The sequence below is a fragment of the Cricetulus griseus genome, chromosome 4, assembly GCF_003668045.3.
Source record: "Cricetulus griseus strain 17A/GY chromosome 4, alternate assembly CriGri-PICRH-1.0, whole genome shotgun sequence".
Taxonomy (NCBI): domain Eukaryota; kingdom Metazoa; phylum Chordata; class Mammalia; order Rodentia; family Cricetidae; genus Cricetulus; species Cricetulus griseus.
Window position 1 is genome coordinate 53,865,513 of NC_048597.1, and position 16,962 is coordinate 53,882,474.

The window sequence follows — 16,962 nt, forward strand, 5'->3', positions numbered from 1 at the left end:
ATATCTGATAGACTCTTCATTTGTATTCTGTTGCCTTAAAGAGAGTGCTGTCAATAGAACAGCTGTCCCCTTTGGGGGTTACCAGCTAGACTGTCATCATGACAGGCAGGCCACTTGACTATACCTCGGTCATTTCAGGAACATTCCATTCCAGTTGCAAGGAACACTACAGCCACCAACACCACTAAAGCCACAACTACTCCAGATAAAGACAAACTTACCTTGGATCCAGACTTCACTTCAGCCATGACAAGCCTCGGTGAACTCTAGATGCCCCCACCTATCCTAAGCAAGTTTCACCCAGGACAGGAGGGGAGGGCTTTTCCAGTGACTCAGTAACAAACGTGTCTTTAATGTGTATGTGACATCCATGGATGATGTGGTCCACACAAAAAGCACAGCTCTCTACTCAAAGGGAGCAAGAGAGTTTATTCTGGAGTCAAATATGGTATGGCCCAGGAACAGATTCAGGCTGCCCCAAACACAATGTTCCACTGTGGAAGTGGTTACATAACATTTTATTAGTTACAGAACAAACTCATACATCAAGGTCTTTTGGTGCCCAGTGACATGGCAGACAACACTAAGAATAGATGGATCACTGGGTTTAGCTCTAGGTATGCAGTTGTAGCTAGGTAAGCAGTTGCAGCTGCAGCTAGAAGGTAACTAGAGTGTGGTTCTTGAGATTGTAAGTCCTCTAGTCTCCCAATGCCACAAGCCCTCAGCTCACACAGCAGCTTAAAAGAGGCTGGAGTGTTCTTAGTTAAGGGCTGAGAAAGCAGATGCCCAAAGCCTAGAGCTGTTACGAGCCTTCAGTGTTGAGCCACTGGACACTCAGAGGCCATAGCCATAGGGACCTGACTTGAGCATGTACGGCCGAAAGGCTAGAGCTGTAACCTCTAGCTCTCAAAGTCTACAGCTTTGGAGGTGCAGACAGTAAGGTCTGAGGACCTCAGAGCCTAGATCCACAAGCCTCTATACTCAAATGTCTTTAACCCAAAACAATCAATATGCCAAAGTAGCACGTTTCCATCCCCCACAGTATAAAAAGACAATGGAGTTGGGGTGTATATCAGCAGTAGATTGCTGAACATGAGGTAGACCATGGGCTCAGCGCTCAACATTAAAAACAAAAAGATTCCAGCACCCAGGAGGCAGATGCAGGAGGATATCTATGAGTTTCATGCCAGCTAAGACTGCATAGTGAGATCCTTTTCACAGGGTTTCTCTGTGTAGCTTTGGAGCCTATCCTGGTACTCGTTCTGGAGACCAGGCTGGCCTAGAACTCACAGAGATCTGTCTGCCTCTGCCTCCCGAGTGCTGGGATTAAAGGCGTGCGCCACCAACGTCCAGCTGTGAGATCCTTTTCAAACAACAATATATTTATACTCTATGCTTATACACATAAAATAATTGGGAAATAATTGGGAAAATGATGCCTAAGTCTCAAAGAACCATCCATTATCCCAATAACTAAAATAACTTATAGAAATTACTAACAAAATAATCATAAGCTTCAAATATGTTATATACATATATATGATATATAGCATACAAATGCACACAAATTAATACCACACTATAGCAGCTAAAAGTATGGATACCTAATATTCCCCAAATACTAAATTATGACACAATAATCACATGGCAGATTAGACACAGTAAAAATAAAAATAAGAGCTATGTGGAAAAGTATAAAAATGTGAGGTGGTTACGGAGAGTAGGGATGAACTGACCCACAGTTATTACACAAGCCACATGAGAAACACGATGTCTAAACAACACAGGGTGTCAGTGAGGAAAGCGGTGATGGTAGAGTTGGAGAACCAGAGACATGGGGTGGGAGGAAGGTGCGGTGCGGCCAGAGGCAGACTGGGGCTTCTAGACTAGTGATGGGCCACAAAGAAAGGTCACATGCAGCCACTTGTTTTGTTGGGAAGATGAAGAATATGGTTTTGAAAACCATCATCATAATCTCATATATTTACAGTGTCCATAAGCTCCTCTAAGAAGCCCATAAAACACTGAGAAGATATTTTATTTACATAATCAAAGGATAAAATGGAAACTCAGATGTCAAATGAAGTAGACAATGACAGACAAATAAACTAATCAGGTCTGATTTGCAAGTGTAATGTTCTTCACACTGCACAATCCTATTCCAGAGAATGGAAAGTGTGGATCTTGATCTAAGTCTGAAAATTTGAGGGGAGGGGGAAAGAAGGGAGAGAGTGGGAGGGAGGGAGGGAGACAGAGAGAGTGTGTTTGTTAAAGTCCTAGTCTGCTTTCTATCACTGTAATAAACACCTGTTGTGCCCAAATTCTGAACCCCCAAATCACCAAGAGACCCATTCCAATGCAAAAACAACGAGCCTTTATTATTAACAAGTTAACTGCATTAACTTGGGCCCCTTGTCCATCCAAATAAGTGCAATACGTTGACTGGTGTAAGAAGGACCCCAAGGAGCTGCGAGGCAGGGAGTTTATTGGGGGGAGCAAGGGGAGTGTTTAGGGGTACACAACAGCCTCAGGATTAGTGCACTTCCAGGCTTGGGTGGCCTGTGCTCTGTTGATTGGTCAACTGGTTGTTATGACCTATAGGCCCTCCCAGGGTGGTTGCTGTGCTCTGCATGTCACTGTTATCCCACTTTTACCATTAAGCACGTCAGCTAACTTCTGATTGGCTCCTTGCCACATGGGGGGTATCTGACCTAGGGCAGCTCTTACAAAGGCTGGAAAATAAGCACATTTGCTGGGTCAGGGGCTTTTGTCTTTGATGAGTTTTTTTCTGCAGCCTGTCATGGCTGCTAAAGCAGAGGGCTGGGTGAGGGTCTGGTCCCCTCACACCACGTCCAAAAGCAAGTTGGAAAGGAAAGTTTATTTTGCTTACACAGTTCATCATTGAGGGAAGTCAGGGATAGAACTCAAGACAGGAAACTGGAAGAAGGAAGTGACAAAGAGACCATGAGGAGTGCTGCTTACTGACTTGCTGTTTGCTTTCTTATACAACCCAGGACCACCTGCTCAGGGATGGCTTTACCCACAGTTGGCTAGGCCCTCCCACACCAAACATTAACCAAGAATGCCCACAGACTTGCCTACAGGCCAATCTGATGGAGGTGTTTTCTCAATTGAGACTCCCTCTTTTTTTTTTTTTTTTTTTTTTTTTTTTTTTGACAAACCTAGCTTGTGCCAGGCTGACAAAACTCTAGCCATCATAAAGAGTATGACCTGAAAAGACACAGGCCTAGGCAATCTCAAGATCAATTCAAAACAATAACCTGTGTATATTTTGGGGAGACAGGAATGTCTGGGGAAACATGGGGGGCATGTTACATCTGCAGTAGAGACTACTAGTCATCCACCTACCCAGTACCCACTCTCTTCTTCCTGAAGTTTTAATTTTCCTCATTCAGTACTGGGCACTGAACCTAGGCTGCCATGGACCTAGGTAAGCACTCCACCACTGAGCTGTATCGACACCCCTTCCCCATTCCTTATCAACAGAACTCTGTGTAGGGGCAATGGCTAAAAAAATTCTTAGACTCCTCTGTAGACAGGAGCAGACAAAGATTTGTGTGTGTGTGTGTGTGTGTGTGTGTGTGCATGCACACATGTACGCATGTGTGAAGGAATATGCATATATGTATACATAGGTATGGAAGTTCCTGAGTCAGCCTTTTGGCCCTTATCCTCCCTCCTCTCCTGTATAACAGAAAAACAGACTTAAAAGTCAGCATGAGAAACAAAAGGAAACAAAAGCATGAGAAACCAAAGGAAATTGCAAAATCTGCCAAAAGAATACAAGATGGTCAGTCACCTCTGTGCAGCTGTACCAGCACAGCAAACTTCCATCTCCTAGGTGTTTTTTGTTTTATGAAAACAAACCTCACAGTCAAGACTCCATTGTTATTAATAGTTGCTAACTGAGGACACTTTCAGGGACAGCTTTTCTCTCCCTTTGTAATGGTTTGTGGCTTAGACTGGATAAATCATGGCTGGTCTGACTCACCGTAGCATTTCTCAGTTCTAATGTGGTAAAATATTCAACCTTTGAACATTTCACTTCTGGAACTTGAAAGGGCGAAGACACTCAGACATATTGGTGCTTCCAGGGTAGGGCCTGACTTATTACTCCCTTTGTCTCAAACCAGAGCCAACAAAGCACACAGCTTTGAATGCACCTTCACCAAACAGTTTTCACATGTGGACGTACACCTGCGCTTATTCCACAAATGCACAGTCAGGCATTAGTGACACATATTTTAACAAAACAGCTTCAAAGAAATTATGTTTCTCTACATGTTAGAGTTTAAAATGCCTTCATTGTTATTATCTAGCAATCTCAAATACCCAGAGTCTATTTAATGGAAGAGCACCCAAACCAAAGTCTGCGGCGAAAGCAGCTGGTCTAGTGACGGGCATAAGCAACAAACATTTGCCAAGTGAATACAAAGTGCTACTAAATATGTGTTTAAAAAAAGCAATCAGATGGTTACCATAATAGAAAAGCAGTACATATTACAGAATTTCAGGCCCATAGTGAAATAACAATCAGTTGATTGTGAGATAAAACTCATTTGGCTTCTGATAGTTTAATCAACAATGAACTGGGCCATTAAATTAGCAAGTGTAAGTCTCATGATTTCCTTTAAAGAAGGATGTAAGGCTACATCCTATTAATTAAATAGCCTAGAGATATACCCAGTCATTATGCCAGGAATATGTGCAAAGAGATGTAAAGACTCTGAAGTAACCTCAACAATCTTTGAAGGATAAATGTATTTAGGTCCAGACTTGCAAGCAGGGATTTCTAATGATATGACTTAGGGAAGACACTTCACTGATCCAGATGTTACACAATCACCTATTGTAAGGACTCAGGCATGATGCTGGACTGCCCCAGTCACCTGGCAGAATGCACTCAGCCATTACCCTGGTCAGCCCAGGGTTCCATGATTGCTTAGTCTGCAGGCAGGTGCTAAGGACCCCTTTAAAAGAAAGACCCCTGCCAACTTATGCTGTCTTTCCTGCTATCCCCCTGGAACAGACAGGACTTTTCCTGCCCCCTCTTTTGTCCTCTCTCTGTGTCTCTGTGTGCCTTTACCTCTTTTCTCTTTCCCTCCCCCTAACTCCCCTTTCTAATAAAACTTCTCACTTAAGCTCTGTCTGCCTGGCATGTTTGTCCCTCTGCCTCGGTCACCCTCACCTGCCATGGAAACCACCAAGGTTCCCCACACGCTTTATTATAACACCTATTCTCCCTTTAAACACCACATAGGCAATAAAACAACAACAAAGAAAAGAGAAAAGGCCAGTACAGTTAGTATACTTGTTGCAGTCTGGTTACTATAATTCTTGGGGGGACGGGACAGTTGAAACATCATTAAAGAGTGAACTGCCCTTTTTTGGAAATAATAATAACAATAATAATCCGCACAAAGCATAAGATACTTTGGAACCTAATTTCTCTGAATTTCCTAGTTATCTGCTTTAGTAATTATTATCTGACTTGGACTTGTATCTAAAATTTAGAGTAAGATGAGACTAAAGAACATTTACCAGTTTTTCATAAGACTCTCCAAATACTGATAGACTATAACAAAGATCCTGAAATAAAAATAATTTGTCTCTCACATTAGAAAATATAAATGGAAGAATAAATAGAAAAAATGTGCAGAAGGTGTCATTAAAGTCACAATATAGAATCCCCCAGAGTTTTAAAACAACAGGATTTAAAATAACACAGAACAACAAAAGCCCGGAATGGAGAGATTAGTGAAATATAGTCACAGTGAAAGACCCCTGGAAGGCTCAGGCCCCCAGGATCTCCGTCCAGGAACTCGGCCACCCCAATCACCAGGCGGAGTCGAAAGCTTGATGCAAACTGCACAAGGCTTTATTGTAGTTGTTTATCGAGCTAACCCACGTTAGCTCTGGCCTTTCATCCACCTGCCTTGGCGGATGGCTAGAAAGATGGCTGGAAGCTAGAAAGATGGCTGGAAGCATCTGAATAGAGATCTTAATAGGGCAGCGTAAGGGGAGTGTCTAGGGGAATGCACAGGCTCAGGATTGGTGTGCCTCCAGGCTTGGAGGGTTTGCCCTGTGTTGATTGGTCAACTGGTTGTTATGGCCCAAAGGCCCTTTCAGGGTGGTTGCTATGCTCTGCATGTCATTCCTGTGCACTTGTCTGAAAAGCACACCCAGAGCTGTAAAGCATAGCACCACCAGCTAACTTCTGATTGGTTCCTTGCCACAAGGCAGGCATCTGACCTCCTAGTGACCAAGACAAGGTCAGGCAAGTATGTGTTCGGTTGTTATGGCTACCTAAATGGGGAGCTGGTCCCTTCAACTCCAATCTGACAACTATTACATGTGTGTGAAATTTAAAACCATGAATGATAGCTACTAAGACAAACAGCAATTACTATTTGGGCCAGGTCTACAAACCTGATAGAATCACATCTAACAAAACGACTGAATGACAGACATGTGCCTGGAATCCAGCATTGGGGGCGAAGTTACCAGATCCTGGCTTAAAAAGAAGCAAACAAAACACAGGATTTGTAGTAAGGAGAGAAGAGGAAATTTATTAAAAATATTTTCTCATTTTGTAGGCATTATTTTGAAATGTCAATAAAACTAAAAAAGTTCTCCGAAAAAGCTATCATAAGCCAGGAGCCCAGGTGGCACACACCTTTAATCCCAGCACCCTGGAGGCAGAGTGGGCAGATCACTGTGAGTTCAAGGTCTGCCTAGTATACAAAGTGAGTTCTAGGACAGCCAGGCCTACACAGTGAGACCCAGTCTCCAAAAAGAAAAAAGAAAAAAGAAAGAAAGAAAGAAAGAAAGAAAGAAAGAAAGAAAGAAAGAAAGAAAACAATACCAATAGGCATAAATCTTGGGAATTTCAAGGATTCAAGGTCTTCTTTTGCTACTGAAGAAAGCTCACATGTTAAGGTTGGGGCAGGTATGACTTAACCATACCATTGCTCAGCATGGGGTGAACACACAACACAGGCTGTTTAGATTCTTCTGACATTACATTTATAACTCTTGCCCAGCTGACCCAGAAACTTTGCTGCCTTCTCAAAAAAAATCGGCTCCTAAGAGTCTAGGGAAATGGCTCATCAGTGAGTGCTTGTCAGGCAAGTGTGAGGACCAAAGTTCAGATCCCCAGAAGCCTCATGAACACCCAGAGCAGGCTGACTGACCAGACCTCCACCAACAAGTTCTGTGTTCAACATGAGACCCTGTCTCAATAAAAAAAGTTGAGAGATCCACGGAGGAAGATTCCCAGACCCCCACCTACACCATGCACTCTTGCACCCACACAGATGTGAACAAGCATATGTACACACATGTACAACACACACATACACACACAACCAAAAATTGGCTCAAAAATAAAACTTATAAATTTAAAAATAACATTGGTTTTAAACTTAAAACAAGGAAAAGTAACACTGTGTTTAAAATCAGGCGATACACTAGAAAGAATGGAATCTCAAATACTAATGCTCTTTCCAAATGCTTCAAAGTATCTTCAAAATTCTACAAAATATTTTGATCTGACTCCAGATCGTAGATTTTCTACGACTGAAAGTAAATTGATTATTTCGTTTTTGCCTTTTTTTTTCAAATTAAAGATAGTCCATAGTAAGATCGAAAAGAGACATTTGCACCCATGCTTCCAGAAGCACTACTGTAACAGCTAAGTGGTGGGAGCTACCCTGATGCTCACTATTGAGTGTGCTACTTAGCCTGATGAAAAATGAAAGACATAACATTAACCTTAACAAGCTGCCACAACGCTCCACAACGCTACTTTGTTATGTGATTCCCCTCACAGAAGTGTTGAAAGTGGTCAAATTTATAAACCTTTTGAAGAATGAACGAACGCTCCATTAAGCATAACCAGAAACAGTCTCAAACAAGGATCAGTTCCGGTTTCATGCTCACCCAACTGGCACCGGGTCACTTCACCTGCTCAGTTGCACTCCAGCTAGACCTTCGAGCAACCATTCCAAGCTTTGCTCACAGAGCCCCCAAACCTTCTCCGCATCCTCATTTTTGTGGTGTTTCGCTGTTTTTCTGAGAAGCCCGAAACCCATGACTTCCCCCCTCACCACTTCACTCTGCTTTTCCTCTGGACTCGACAGATACAATTTCCTCCTTTTGCATCTGTCACTACCTCCACGAAAACTGCAAGTTGCTCACATATGTTGCAGTGAGAACAAAGGCTTGGATTAAGTGAAACATTAAGGGTTAAGACAGCAAGGTCTGAAGGGCTGAGGAAGTCAATTAAGAGGACCTGGAGCTGAACATGATATAGCCAAGCCCTTGAGGGACACACATGTGACATGATTGTCCTTTCTTATATTCTCACTTCTAAAGCCACTAATGGTAACAGACTAAACTGTGAGGGTATCTTCTAACAAGCAGCCCCCATCCAGACCATCCCACAAGCCAAGTAGTTGACTTAGCACAAATGCAGCTACTTCTTGGTATCCGTTTATCCTTGAGAACAAAGAGCTTTGTGTACATCATTACCAGCATACTTGCAATATCAGAAGGTAGTTTACCTAACAGCTAGCTAGCAGTCAAGGCCAACCACTAACAAAGCCAGAATCGCCGGGCGGTGGTAGCACATGCCTTTAATCCCAGTACTTGGGAGGCAGAGGCAGGTGGATATCTGTGAGTTCGAGACCAACCTGGTCTACAAGAGCCAGGTCAGCCTCCAAAGCCACAGAGAAACCCTGTCTTGAAAACAAAACAAAACAAAACAAAAAAAACAAAAACAAACAAACAAATCAAAGATAACAGGGTTTCAAGCATCCCTAACTGAGTGGGCAGCATGAACAGCAGGATCATCACCTGGTTAGGTCAGGGGCATGCCTGGAGTGTGCAGGTTCTCCACTGGTTCAGCCCATGATAGGCTGAGAACTAACCAATCTCAGCCTTTGTCTAGTTACGGCCATGGCCTTATAAAAAACCCTAGACAAAGAAGTTCAACAGCTTTTCCTCTCTTGGAAATCCATCCCACTCTCAGGAGTTTCTCACTTCTCCTAAATTTCTCACTTTTCTGTAATTTCTCCTAATTAAGCTTGCTTCCACTTTGCATACTCCAAGAAGAGTTTGTGTCTTTAGTCTTCATTGGCACGAAGGGTTTATGTCTATTGATATTCTGTTTTTATTTTTTGAGACAGGATCTCACTGTGACTGTCTTGGAACTCACTTTATATACTAGGCTGACTTTGAACTCACAGAAATCCTCCTGCTCTGCCTCCAGAGTGCTGGGATTAAAGGTGTGTGTCACCTGGGCTCCTGGTTTATGTTAGCTTTTTAGGAGAACTTTTTAAGTTTTTTTTTTAATTTTTTTATTTATTATGTATACAATATTCTGCCTGCAGGTCAGAAGAGGGCACCAGATCTTATTATAGATGGTTGTGAGCCACCATGTGGATGCTGGGAATTGAACTCAGGACCTCTGGAAGAGCAGTGCTCTTAACCTCTGAGCCATCTCTCCAGCCCTGCTCCCCTTATTTTTTTTTTTTTTTTTTTTTTGAGACAGGGTTTCTCTGTGTAGCTTTGGAGTCCATCCTGGCACTCGCCCTGGAGACCAGGCTGGCCTCAAACTCACAGAGATCCGCTTACTAATCTGGTGTTTTGTTTGCTTTTTTTTGTTTTGTTTTTTGGTTTTTGTTTTTTTGTTTGCTTTTTTAGCCAGAGTCTGGCTGTGTAGCTCAAGCCTTTAGTGAACTCAGTCATGGCACTTTCGCCCTCATGCTGGATTACAGGTGTATGTCTATCATTCAGTCATTTTGTTAGATGTAATTCTATCTGGTTTTTAGACCTGGCCCATTAATATTTTATAAAGTATTCAATAACCTAAGCCATCAGAGAAACACAAATTATAACCACTCTGAGATTCCATCTCATCCCTTACTGTTGGTAGGTGTGTACACTGAGGCAGCCACTTGAAAATCAGTGTGGAGGCTTCTCAAAATGCCGAAACAGAACTACCAGATGATCCCTCTGTACCATTCCTATCCTAATACAGGGCTGGCTGCACATGCATGTTCAATGCTGCTGTATTTACAACATGGAGGAAATGGACTCAGCCTAGATGTCCATGAATTGATCTCTCTCTCTCTCTCTCTCTCTCTCTCTCTCTCTCTCTCTCTCTCACACACACACACACACACACACACACACACACACACACACACACACACGTATATATGATTTTTTATTCAGCCATAAAGAAAAAACTAAGAAAATGGTTGGGACTTGAAATTATATCAAATGCAGCTCTTAGCTTCCAATATATATGAGGAGTGTGGATAGAAGGCAGAGAACTAGACGGGATCCATAAAGGGGGGGGCATTAGGGAAGGGAAGGGAGGGGGCAGAAGAAAGGTATGATATTAGAAGGGGAACTCAGGGGATGCAACGGTGCAAATTACTACGATGGAGAAGAGGTTGGGAGACGGGTGAAATAAGTATGATGGAAAGGGGAGTCAACAAAGTTGAGTAGGTACGAAAATGCCATAAGGAATCCTGTTACATTTTGTGGCTAATTAAAATTTTTACTTTAATCAAAGAACAAACAAACAGAAGTGATGCTGCTTAGAGACATCAACAGACCTCAAAATCATTGTTTTTGTTTTTGTTTTTGTTTTTTTGGTCATTGTTTTGAGCTTGGATTTTATTCTAGGTTTCAAATACAATACAAATGATTAAAGAATTTTCAGTAAGGAAGTGTCATTTTTGCTGATGAATGATGGTGTCGAGAAAGGAGAGCCATAAAATAGGCTAGAAGACACATATCAGGAAGATAAACTAGAGGTTTAGGTAAACAAAAGACTGATTTGGGACAGGAGACATCTCAGGGTTGGCAAGTAAAAACATCTGGTGCACAAGTTCGGCGAACTCAGAAACTATGGTTGCACACATCTGTAATCCCAACAGTTATCCTGGAGACAGAGACAGGAGAATCACCACAAAGCGCCCTCAAAGGCCAGCTAGGCTGGAGTACTCAGATCAACTTCTTACTCCCACAAGTTGTTCTCTGACCTCCACAGCGGTCCTTGTCGTCGTCCCCCGCCCCCCCAAAGGAACACAGAGACTACATACGATCAGACAACGGAATGGCACGATGTAAGAAGTCACAATCACTAAAACAAGTCACTTAACGCACAGCGGGAGACTTGGGATGGAACTGATGCCGGTTGGCACCACCGAGGCACCCCGGAGTCCCAGACCCGCACCTACCTTCCTTCCCGACAGCTCTCTGGGCCGGGGTCCCGGGCCCGCGCCCCTTGCAGTCCGTTGCCATGGTTACCGCGCCAGTGATGGAGCTAGCAACGGGTCAGAGGTACCGCCGGGATAAGGGGCCTGCACACAGGAAGGATTCCGTCTCCGCCGGAACCGGCGCTCCCGGAGTCACGTGACCGCGCAGGGCGTGGCCACGCCAGTTTGTTTTGCTCTTAGGTTACAGAAAGACGCCGAGCACGTGGTCTGGACCGTGTTGCCTCTTTCTCCCACCCTTAGCTTTGTTTCTGCTCCGACCCTCCTTCTCTAGGCGGATCCTCCCTTTCCTCCCTGGCTTTCCCTTACTCAGTGGGACTCGCGATTGCGGGGAACCCGGGACGGGTTTGCCCGCTCCTCTACCTCGCTGGTCCCTTTGGTCACCCCAGCTGGTTTTCCTGGCTGCCTGGAAATACGAACCTCAGGCAGTGTCCCTTGAAGGCGTTCCCTGTGACTCATTTCCCGAGCTAGATATGCCTAATTGCTTGACTGTAGTTTTCAAGGACACAGGCAGCTGTCAGGGTTCTGGACTTGAACATCAGAACAAACAAATGTCTGTCTGTCTGGTTAAGGGATGCACAGACACCCCTTTCCCCAGCTTCTGGGGTTTGTTTGGTCCGGTTTACACCATAACGAGAAGTAGATACAGGTCATTGTGTTACAACTTTAATCTGTATTGTTTACCCTTTTGGGTGACGAACAAGATGGGCAGACTCATAGGTATGAATGAAAATTGGCCAGTTGATAATCTCCCCCGATACTTAAAGACACACACAAGGACAAAACCAAATGGTTTTCATGACACAATACCCTGAGACCTTCCTACACCTCAACATCCTGCCCTCTATAATTTCTGCTGTTAGAACCCCAGTAGGAACAAAAGTAAGCCTAATATACAAGCAAACATTGGAGTAAGTGACCTGAGGTCAGCGAGTTGTTTATTAGGCACGTGATGTAAACTTGGGCACTTCCTCCAGCAACCCGCGAGTGACTGGCTCAGCCTCCCCCGCTCCAGCCTCCCGGCCAGCTGCTCCCCTGCACTCCTTCCTTTCTTAGGGTAGCATCTCGCGACCCCCGCTTCTCTCCGAGGGCGTTCCTGCGCTCCCAGCGAGGAAGGGTCCACCCTGCCTCGCCTCCTCCCCTCGGGCTCGGGCGGCGCAGGCGCAGCAGACGCGGCCGGGAGGCCGAGAACCAGAGCGGCTCCGGCTTCGGCTCCACCCGCCCAGTCAGCGCCCGGCTGGCTGGTCTGCGGCCACCGGGACGCGTCGGGCAGGGTCGGCGGGCGCTGTCGCCATGGGCTCGGGCTGGAGCAGCGAGGAGGAGGAGCGGCAGCCGCTGCTGGGGCCGGGCTCGGGCCTACGCCGGGGGCTGCGCGCAGGGGCCGGGAGGCGGCGGCGGTGCTGCCAGCCGCTGGCCCGGGCCCCGGGCGGGTGTACGGGCGCCGCTGGCTGGTGCTGCTGCTCTTCTCGCTGCTGGCGTTCGCACAGGGCCTGGTCTGGAACACCTGGGGCCCCATCCAGAACTCGGCGCGTCAGGCCTATGGCTTCTCCGGTTGGGACATCGCGCTCCTGGTACTGTGGGGGCCCATCGGCTTCCTGCCCTGCTTCGCTTTCATGTGGTTGATGGACAAGAGAGGTAAGGGGTCCCGGACGTCTGCGGGCGTGTCCCTTCTCTGGGAGCCGGCACCTGCCAGCATCCCGGCCTGCCTGTGCCTCCCGGCTTGGTCTAGGGGTTGTGTGAGGTGACCCAGTGTCTCTGGCATCCCAGTTCTAACTCAGGAACCCTCTGTCCCCAAAGCGACAAATAAGGAGGATGCTTTCCAAGCATTGATTTGTTTTGCCTTTGCTACGCCCTTTGTGCAACTGTAGAGAGATTTAAGCAGTCGTCAGATGCTGAAGTTTTTGCGTAGTGTGGACATCAGAGCGACCCAGTGCACTTGCTGTGAATGTTTTTGACATCTGACAGAAGTGACTCATGCTTTGGTTTCAAAGGGATTTGGGGTGCTGAGGGTGAAAGATCAGAAAAGAGACTGGCGATGCCCAGATGTGAGGAAGCAATGAGCTGGCGTGGTGACTCCAGCCCTGAAGCCCTATTGGGAAACTCAGATCTGACGCTTGAATTTCTGGAAGGAGCTCCCCAGGTTAAAATGAGCGCATTCGCCCAGGTGACTGTTCAGTTGCGATTTATTACTCTCAGATAAAGATCGCAGATGCAAGAAGGGGACTCCAGGCATCTCACTTTGCCAATTACCAGATGATTCTGTGAGCTGGAGAGAAAGCTATTGTGGGAAGAGTCCAGATGTTGAGTTATCCCTTCTGAGTATAAGTAAGCCCCAGGAGGCTGTCGTGCAAGATTTAGACTTCTTAGGTATGTAGTTGGATAATGGTTGGAAACTGCTGTGTGTAGATTTCTGTTTGGTTTTTATGAGTTTTGATGCAATAAATTCTTCAGTTAGTTTTTGAATAACATTGCCTTAGTCTACAGGTCTGTTAACAAATGGCCATAAACTTATGAAACAAAAAGAAACTCATTTATAACCTTTCAGGAAACTGGGAAGTCCAAGAAGAAGGGCTAAGCAGATTTCTTGTCTGGTGAGCATCATCCACACAGTGCTCTTTTCTTTTCTTTTCTTTTCTTTTCTTTTCTTTTCTTTTTTTTTTTTCCGAGACAGGGTTTCTCTAAGGCTTTGGAGGCTGTCCTGGAACTAGGTCTTGTAGACCAGACTGATCTCGAACTCACAGACATCCATCTACCTCTGCCTCCCGAGTGCTGGGATTAAAGGCGTGTGCCACCAACGCCCAGCTCAGTGCTCTTTAGTTTGTAATCTCTCAAGGGAAATGGCCAGGGATCTCCTTGGTAAGGAATTAAGCCTATTTGTACAGACCCTGCCCTAACGACCTGTTAGGTCCCCCAAGTCCCACTTTTTAGTCCAATCACTTTGCTGGGAGTAGGATTTCAACAGAGGAATCTGAGTGGACACAAACGTTCTGAGTGAAGTAAAAGTGGAACATAGTTTGGTGTGGAGCTGTGATTGTCCTGTGTGACATAGCACTCTAACTATTTGTTACTGAAGGAACAAAATCCAGCTGTGCTCGCTCCCATCCAGATAATTCCCTCACAGGAGCCCACAAGGAAGAGATAACAAAATTGATAACTGAATACGTTCATGATCAATATGTGTAATAGATGCTCAAAAAGCAAGGGCAGGGCTAAGCACTGGAGGATAGTGTCCAAAAGAAAAGGAAAAAGTACTTTGCTATGTTCTGCACTTGTATTAAGTCCTGTGTATTGATTTTTATTTTTCTTTTTAAGAAGGTCACTTGGCAAACTGGAATGACTGTAAGGGTTGTGTGACTAGAATGATGGTGGGTAGTAAATATAAATCATGAAATTTAAGATGAAGCTTCAAAACAACTGAGACAGAACATAGAATATGTGGAGATCAAGTAAAAGAGTGGTAGACTTAATGTGTATAGTTCTAAAAGGGAGAATTATGATGTAACTGTGGCGTGAAGAATATGCCAGCAATAAGAGGTGCGTAGTGATGGAATCGACTCACCGATTCTGGACTTATAGGAAGAGCAGGCATGTGGCAGAGAATTCCAAACAGCACTTGAAGTAGAATAAGATAGAAAAGACCAATTATTAGCTACTGATTTATCTAGTGACTTACTTAAAGCACTGCTTTACTGTCTATTTGCCAAGCGCGACTTTACTTGCTGTCTGAAACAGAATGACCTAGAGAAATATTGAAACAATCTATTATTTCCCTTAACAACCTGCTGACTGCCATGATCACTTCTGCAAAAATCTAGCTTGTGCTGGGTGGTGTGATGCCTTTAATCCCAGCACTTGGAAGGCAGAGGCAGGTGGATCTCTGTGAGTTCGGGACCAGCCTGATCTACAAGAGCTAGTTCCAGGACAGCCTCCAAAGCTGCAGAGAAAGCCTGTCTCTCGAAAAACCAAAACCAAAACCAAAAAAAAAAAAAAAAAAAAAATTCATCAAAAAGCAACAATTAAGGAATTGAGAAGATGGTTCAGTGAGTAGGCATACTTGTTGTGAATGCAAATGGACCTGAGTTCAAATCCCCAAGCACCCATGTAAAAGCTGAGCATGGCCTCCAAGATAGGAGGGTCCCCCAAGCTCCAGTGAACTTCTGATTCAATAAAAGACTATCTTAAACAAACATGGAAAGTGATAGAGGAAGGTACCCAATGTACTTCTCTGGCCACCAATGCACCTGCAAACACAGGTGTTCACATTACCCCCCCCCAATAAACCAAAGAAAACAAAATTAGGAAAGGCTTAATTACAGCCTTACTGATTTTTGACCTGTGATCAATGAGTGAGATGCTCTCCATTCTACACAATAGGATGAGCACACCCACTGAGAACACTGGGTTTTATGGGTATCAACAAGAACACAGGAGGAACACAGTGGTTAATACCAGATGGCTCGTGGCCACATTTATGTTAAAGCAGAAGAGACTTCTTTAGGATACTCACTTACTAGAAATCTGTTCAGGAAAAGACTGGTGTGTTTGGGGATTTATCCACTTCCTTAAAATTTTAATTTAATTTTAGCATGAATGACTCTTAGGCTGGCTAGTTTTTAATGTCAAATTGATAGAACTTGAAGTCATCTGGGAAAAAAGAATCCTTCTAGAGAAAAATGTCTCCCCATAGGATTGACCTGTACTCAAGCCTTTGGTATATTGTCTTTCTCTTAAAAAATTAATAATAATAATAATTTCTTTGTGTGTGTGTGTGTACACGAGTACATACCCGAGGAGGTCAAAGTCATTTCCTGACACTGGAGTTACACTACTTATTTGTGAGCTGTCTGATTTGGGTGCTGGGAATCAAACTCTGCAACAACAATGTATGCTCTTAACTGCGGAGCCATCTCTCCAGCCCCTGTGGTGCATTTTCCTCATTGATGATTGATGTGTGTAGGCACAGTTCACTATGGACAGAGCCTCCTGTGAGTGGTGGTCCTGAGTGCTGTAAGAGAGCAGCCTGAGAAAGCCATGAGAAGCAGCCAGAGAGCAGCATTCCTCCATGGCCTCTGCTTCAGTTTCTCTCTCCAAGTTCCTGCTCTGTTTGAGTTCCTGCCCTGACTTCCCTTAGTGATGGACTATGAGTTGAGAGTTGTAAGCTGAAATAAAGCCTTTCCTGTGTTTTAACTATGACAACTCTATTTTGTTTTGGTCTGGTCTGTTGGTTTTTTAGTGTAGGAACTCAGTCCAAAACAATCCAAAATTATAATAATTTTTTGCTTAATAGAACAAAATGCTGTTTTGTAGTTTCTTTTAACTTATTTTTTTTCTCCAATAGTATTTTAATGTTATTTTCTTAGGTTAGCTAATCTTGCTTTTGTGTTACAGAATATCAGTTTTTTCTCTACCTACCATGAGTGCATCTATCATCCAAGGGTGTCTACATTAGAAATTATTCCCTTCAGAAAATAAGTTGCTTTTGGGATTACTTCATAGTTTCAATAACCGTATGGTAAATTTAATTTTGTATTTTCCATTGGTTGAAGCAATACAAAAATGAATTTAAGATCTCTTCCATGGGCTGGGGAGTGAGTACCAGAGTTTGGATCCCCAGAATACACACTGTACACATATGTGACCATCCCAAAAG

General features: G+C 44.3%; 2 protein-coding genes across 6 annotated transcripts in view; one reads left to right on the plus strand and one right to left on the minus strand.

Annotated features, from left to right (window-relative positions):
• The window catches only part of Hspbap1 (HSPB1 associated protein 1), a 50,861-nt gene extending 39,200 nt beyond the window's left edge, over positions 1-11,661 (minus strand). The window contains exon 1 of one of the 5 annotated variants that reach the window (XM_035444581.1): positions 11,277-11,661. In XM_035444581.1, the coding sequence (XP_035300472.1) occupies positions 11,277-11,340 (64 nt within the window). In that variant the 5' untranslated portion in view covers positions 11,341-11,661. The remainder of the gene's footprint in view (positions 1-11,276) is intronic. The other 4 variants (XM_035444583.1, XM_035444582.1, XM_035444580.1 and 1 more) reach the window with 4 other exon arrangements.
• A 625-nt stretch (positions 11,662-12,286) lies between these two features.
• The window catches only part of Slc49a4 (solute carrier family 49 member 4), a 72,989-nt gene continuing 68,313 nt past the window's right edge, over positions 12,287-16,962 (plus strand). Inside the window, 2 exon segments of the mRNA XM_027412766.2 lie at positions 12,287-12,660; positions 12,663-12,947. Of these exon segments, the coding sequence (XP_027268567.1) occupies positions 12,606-12,660; positions 12,663-12,947 (340 nt within the window). The 5' untranslated portion in view covers positions 12,287-12,605.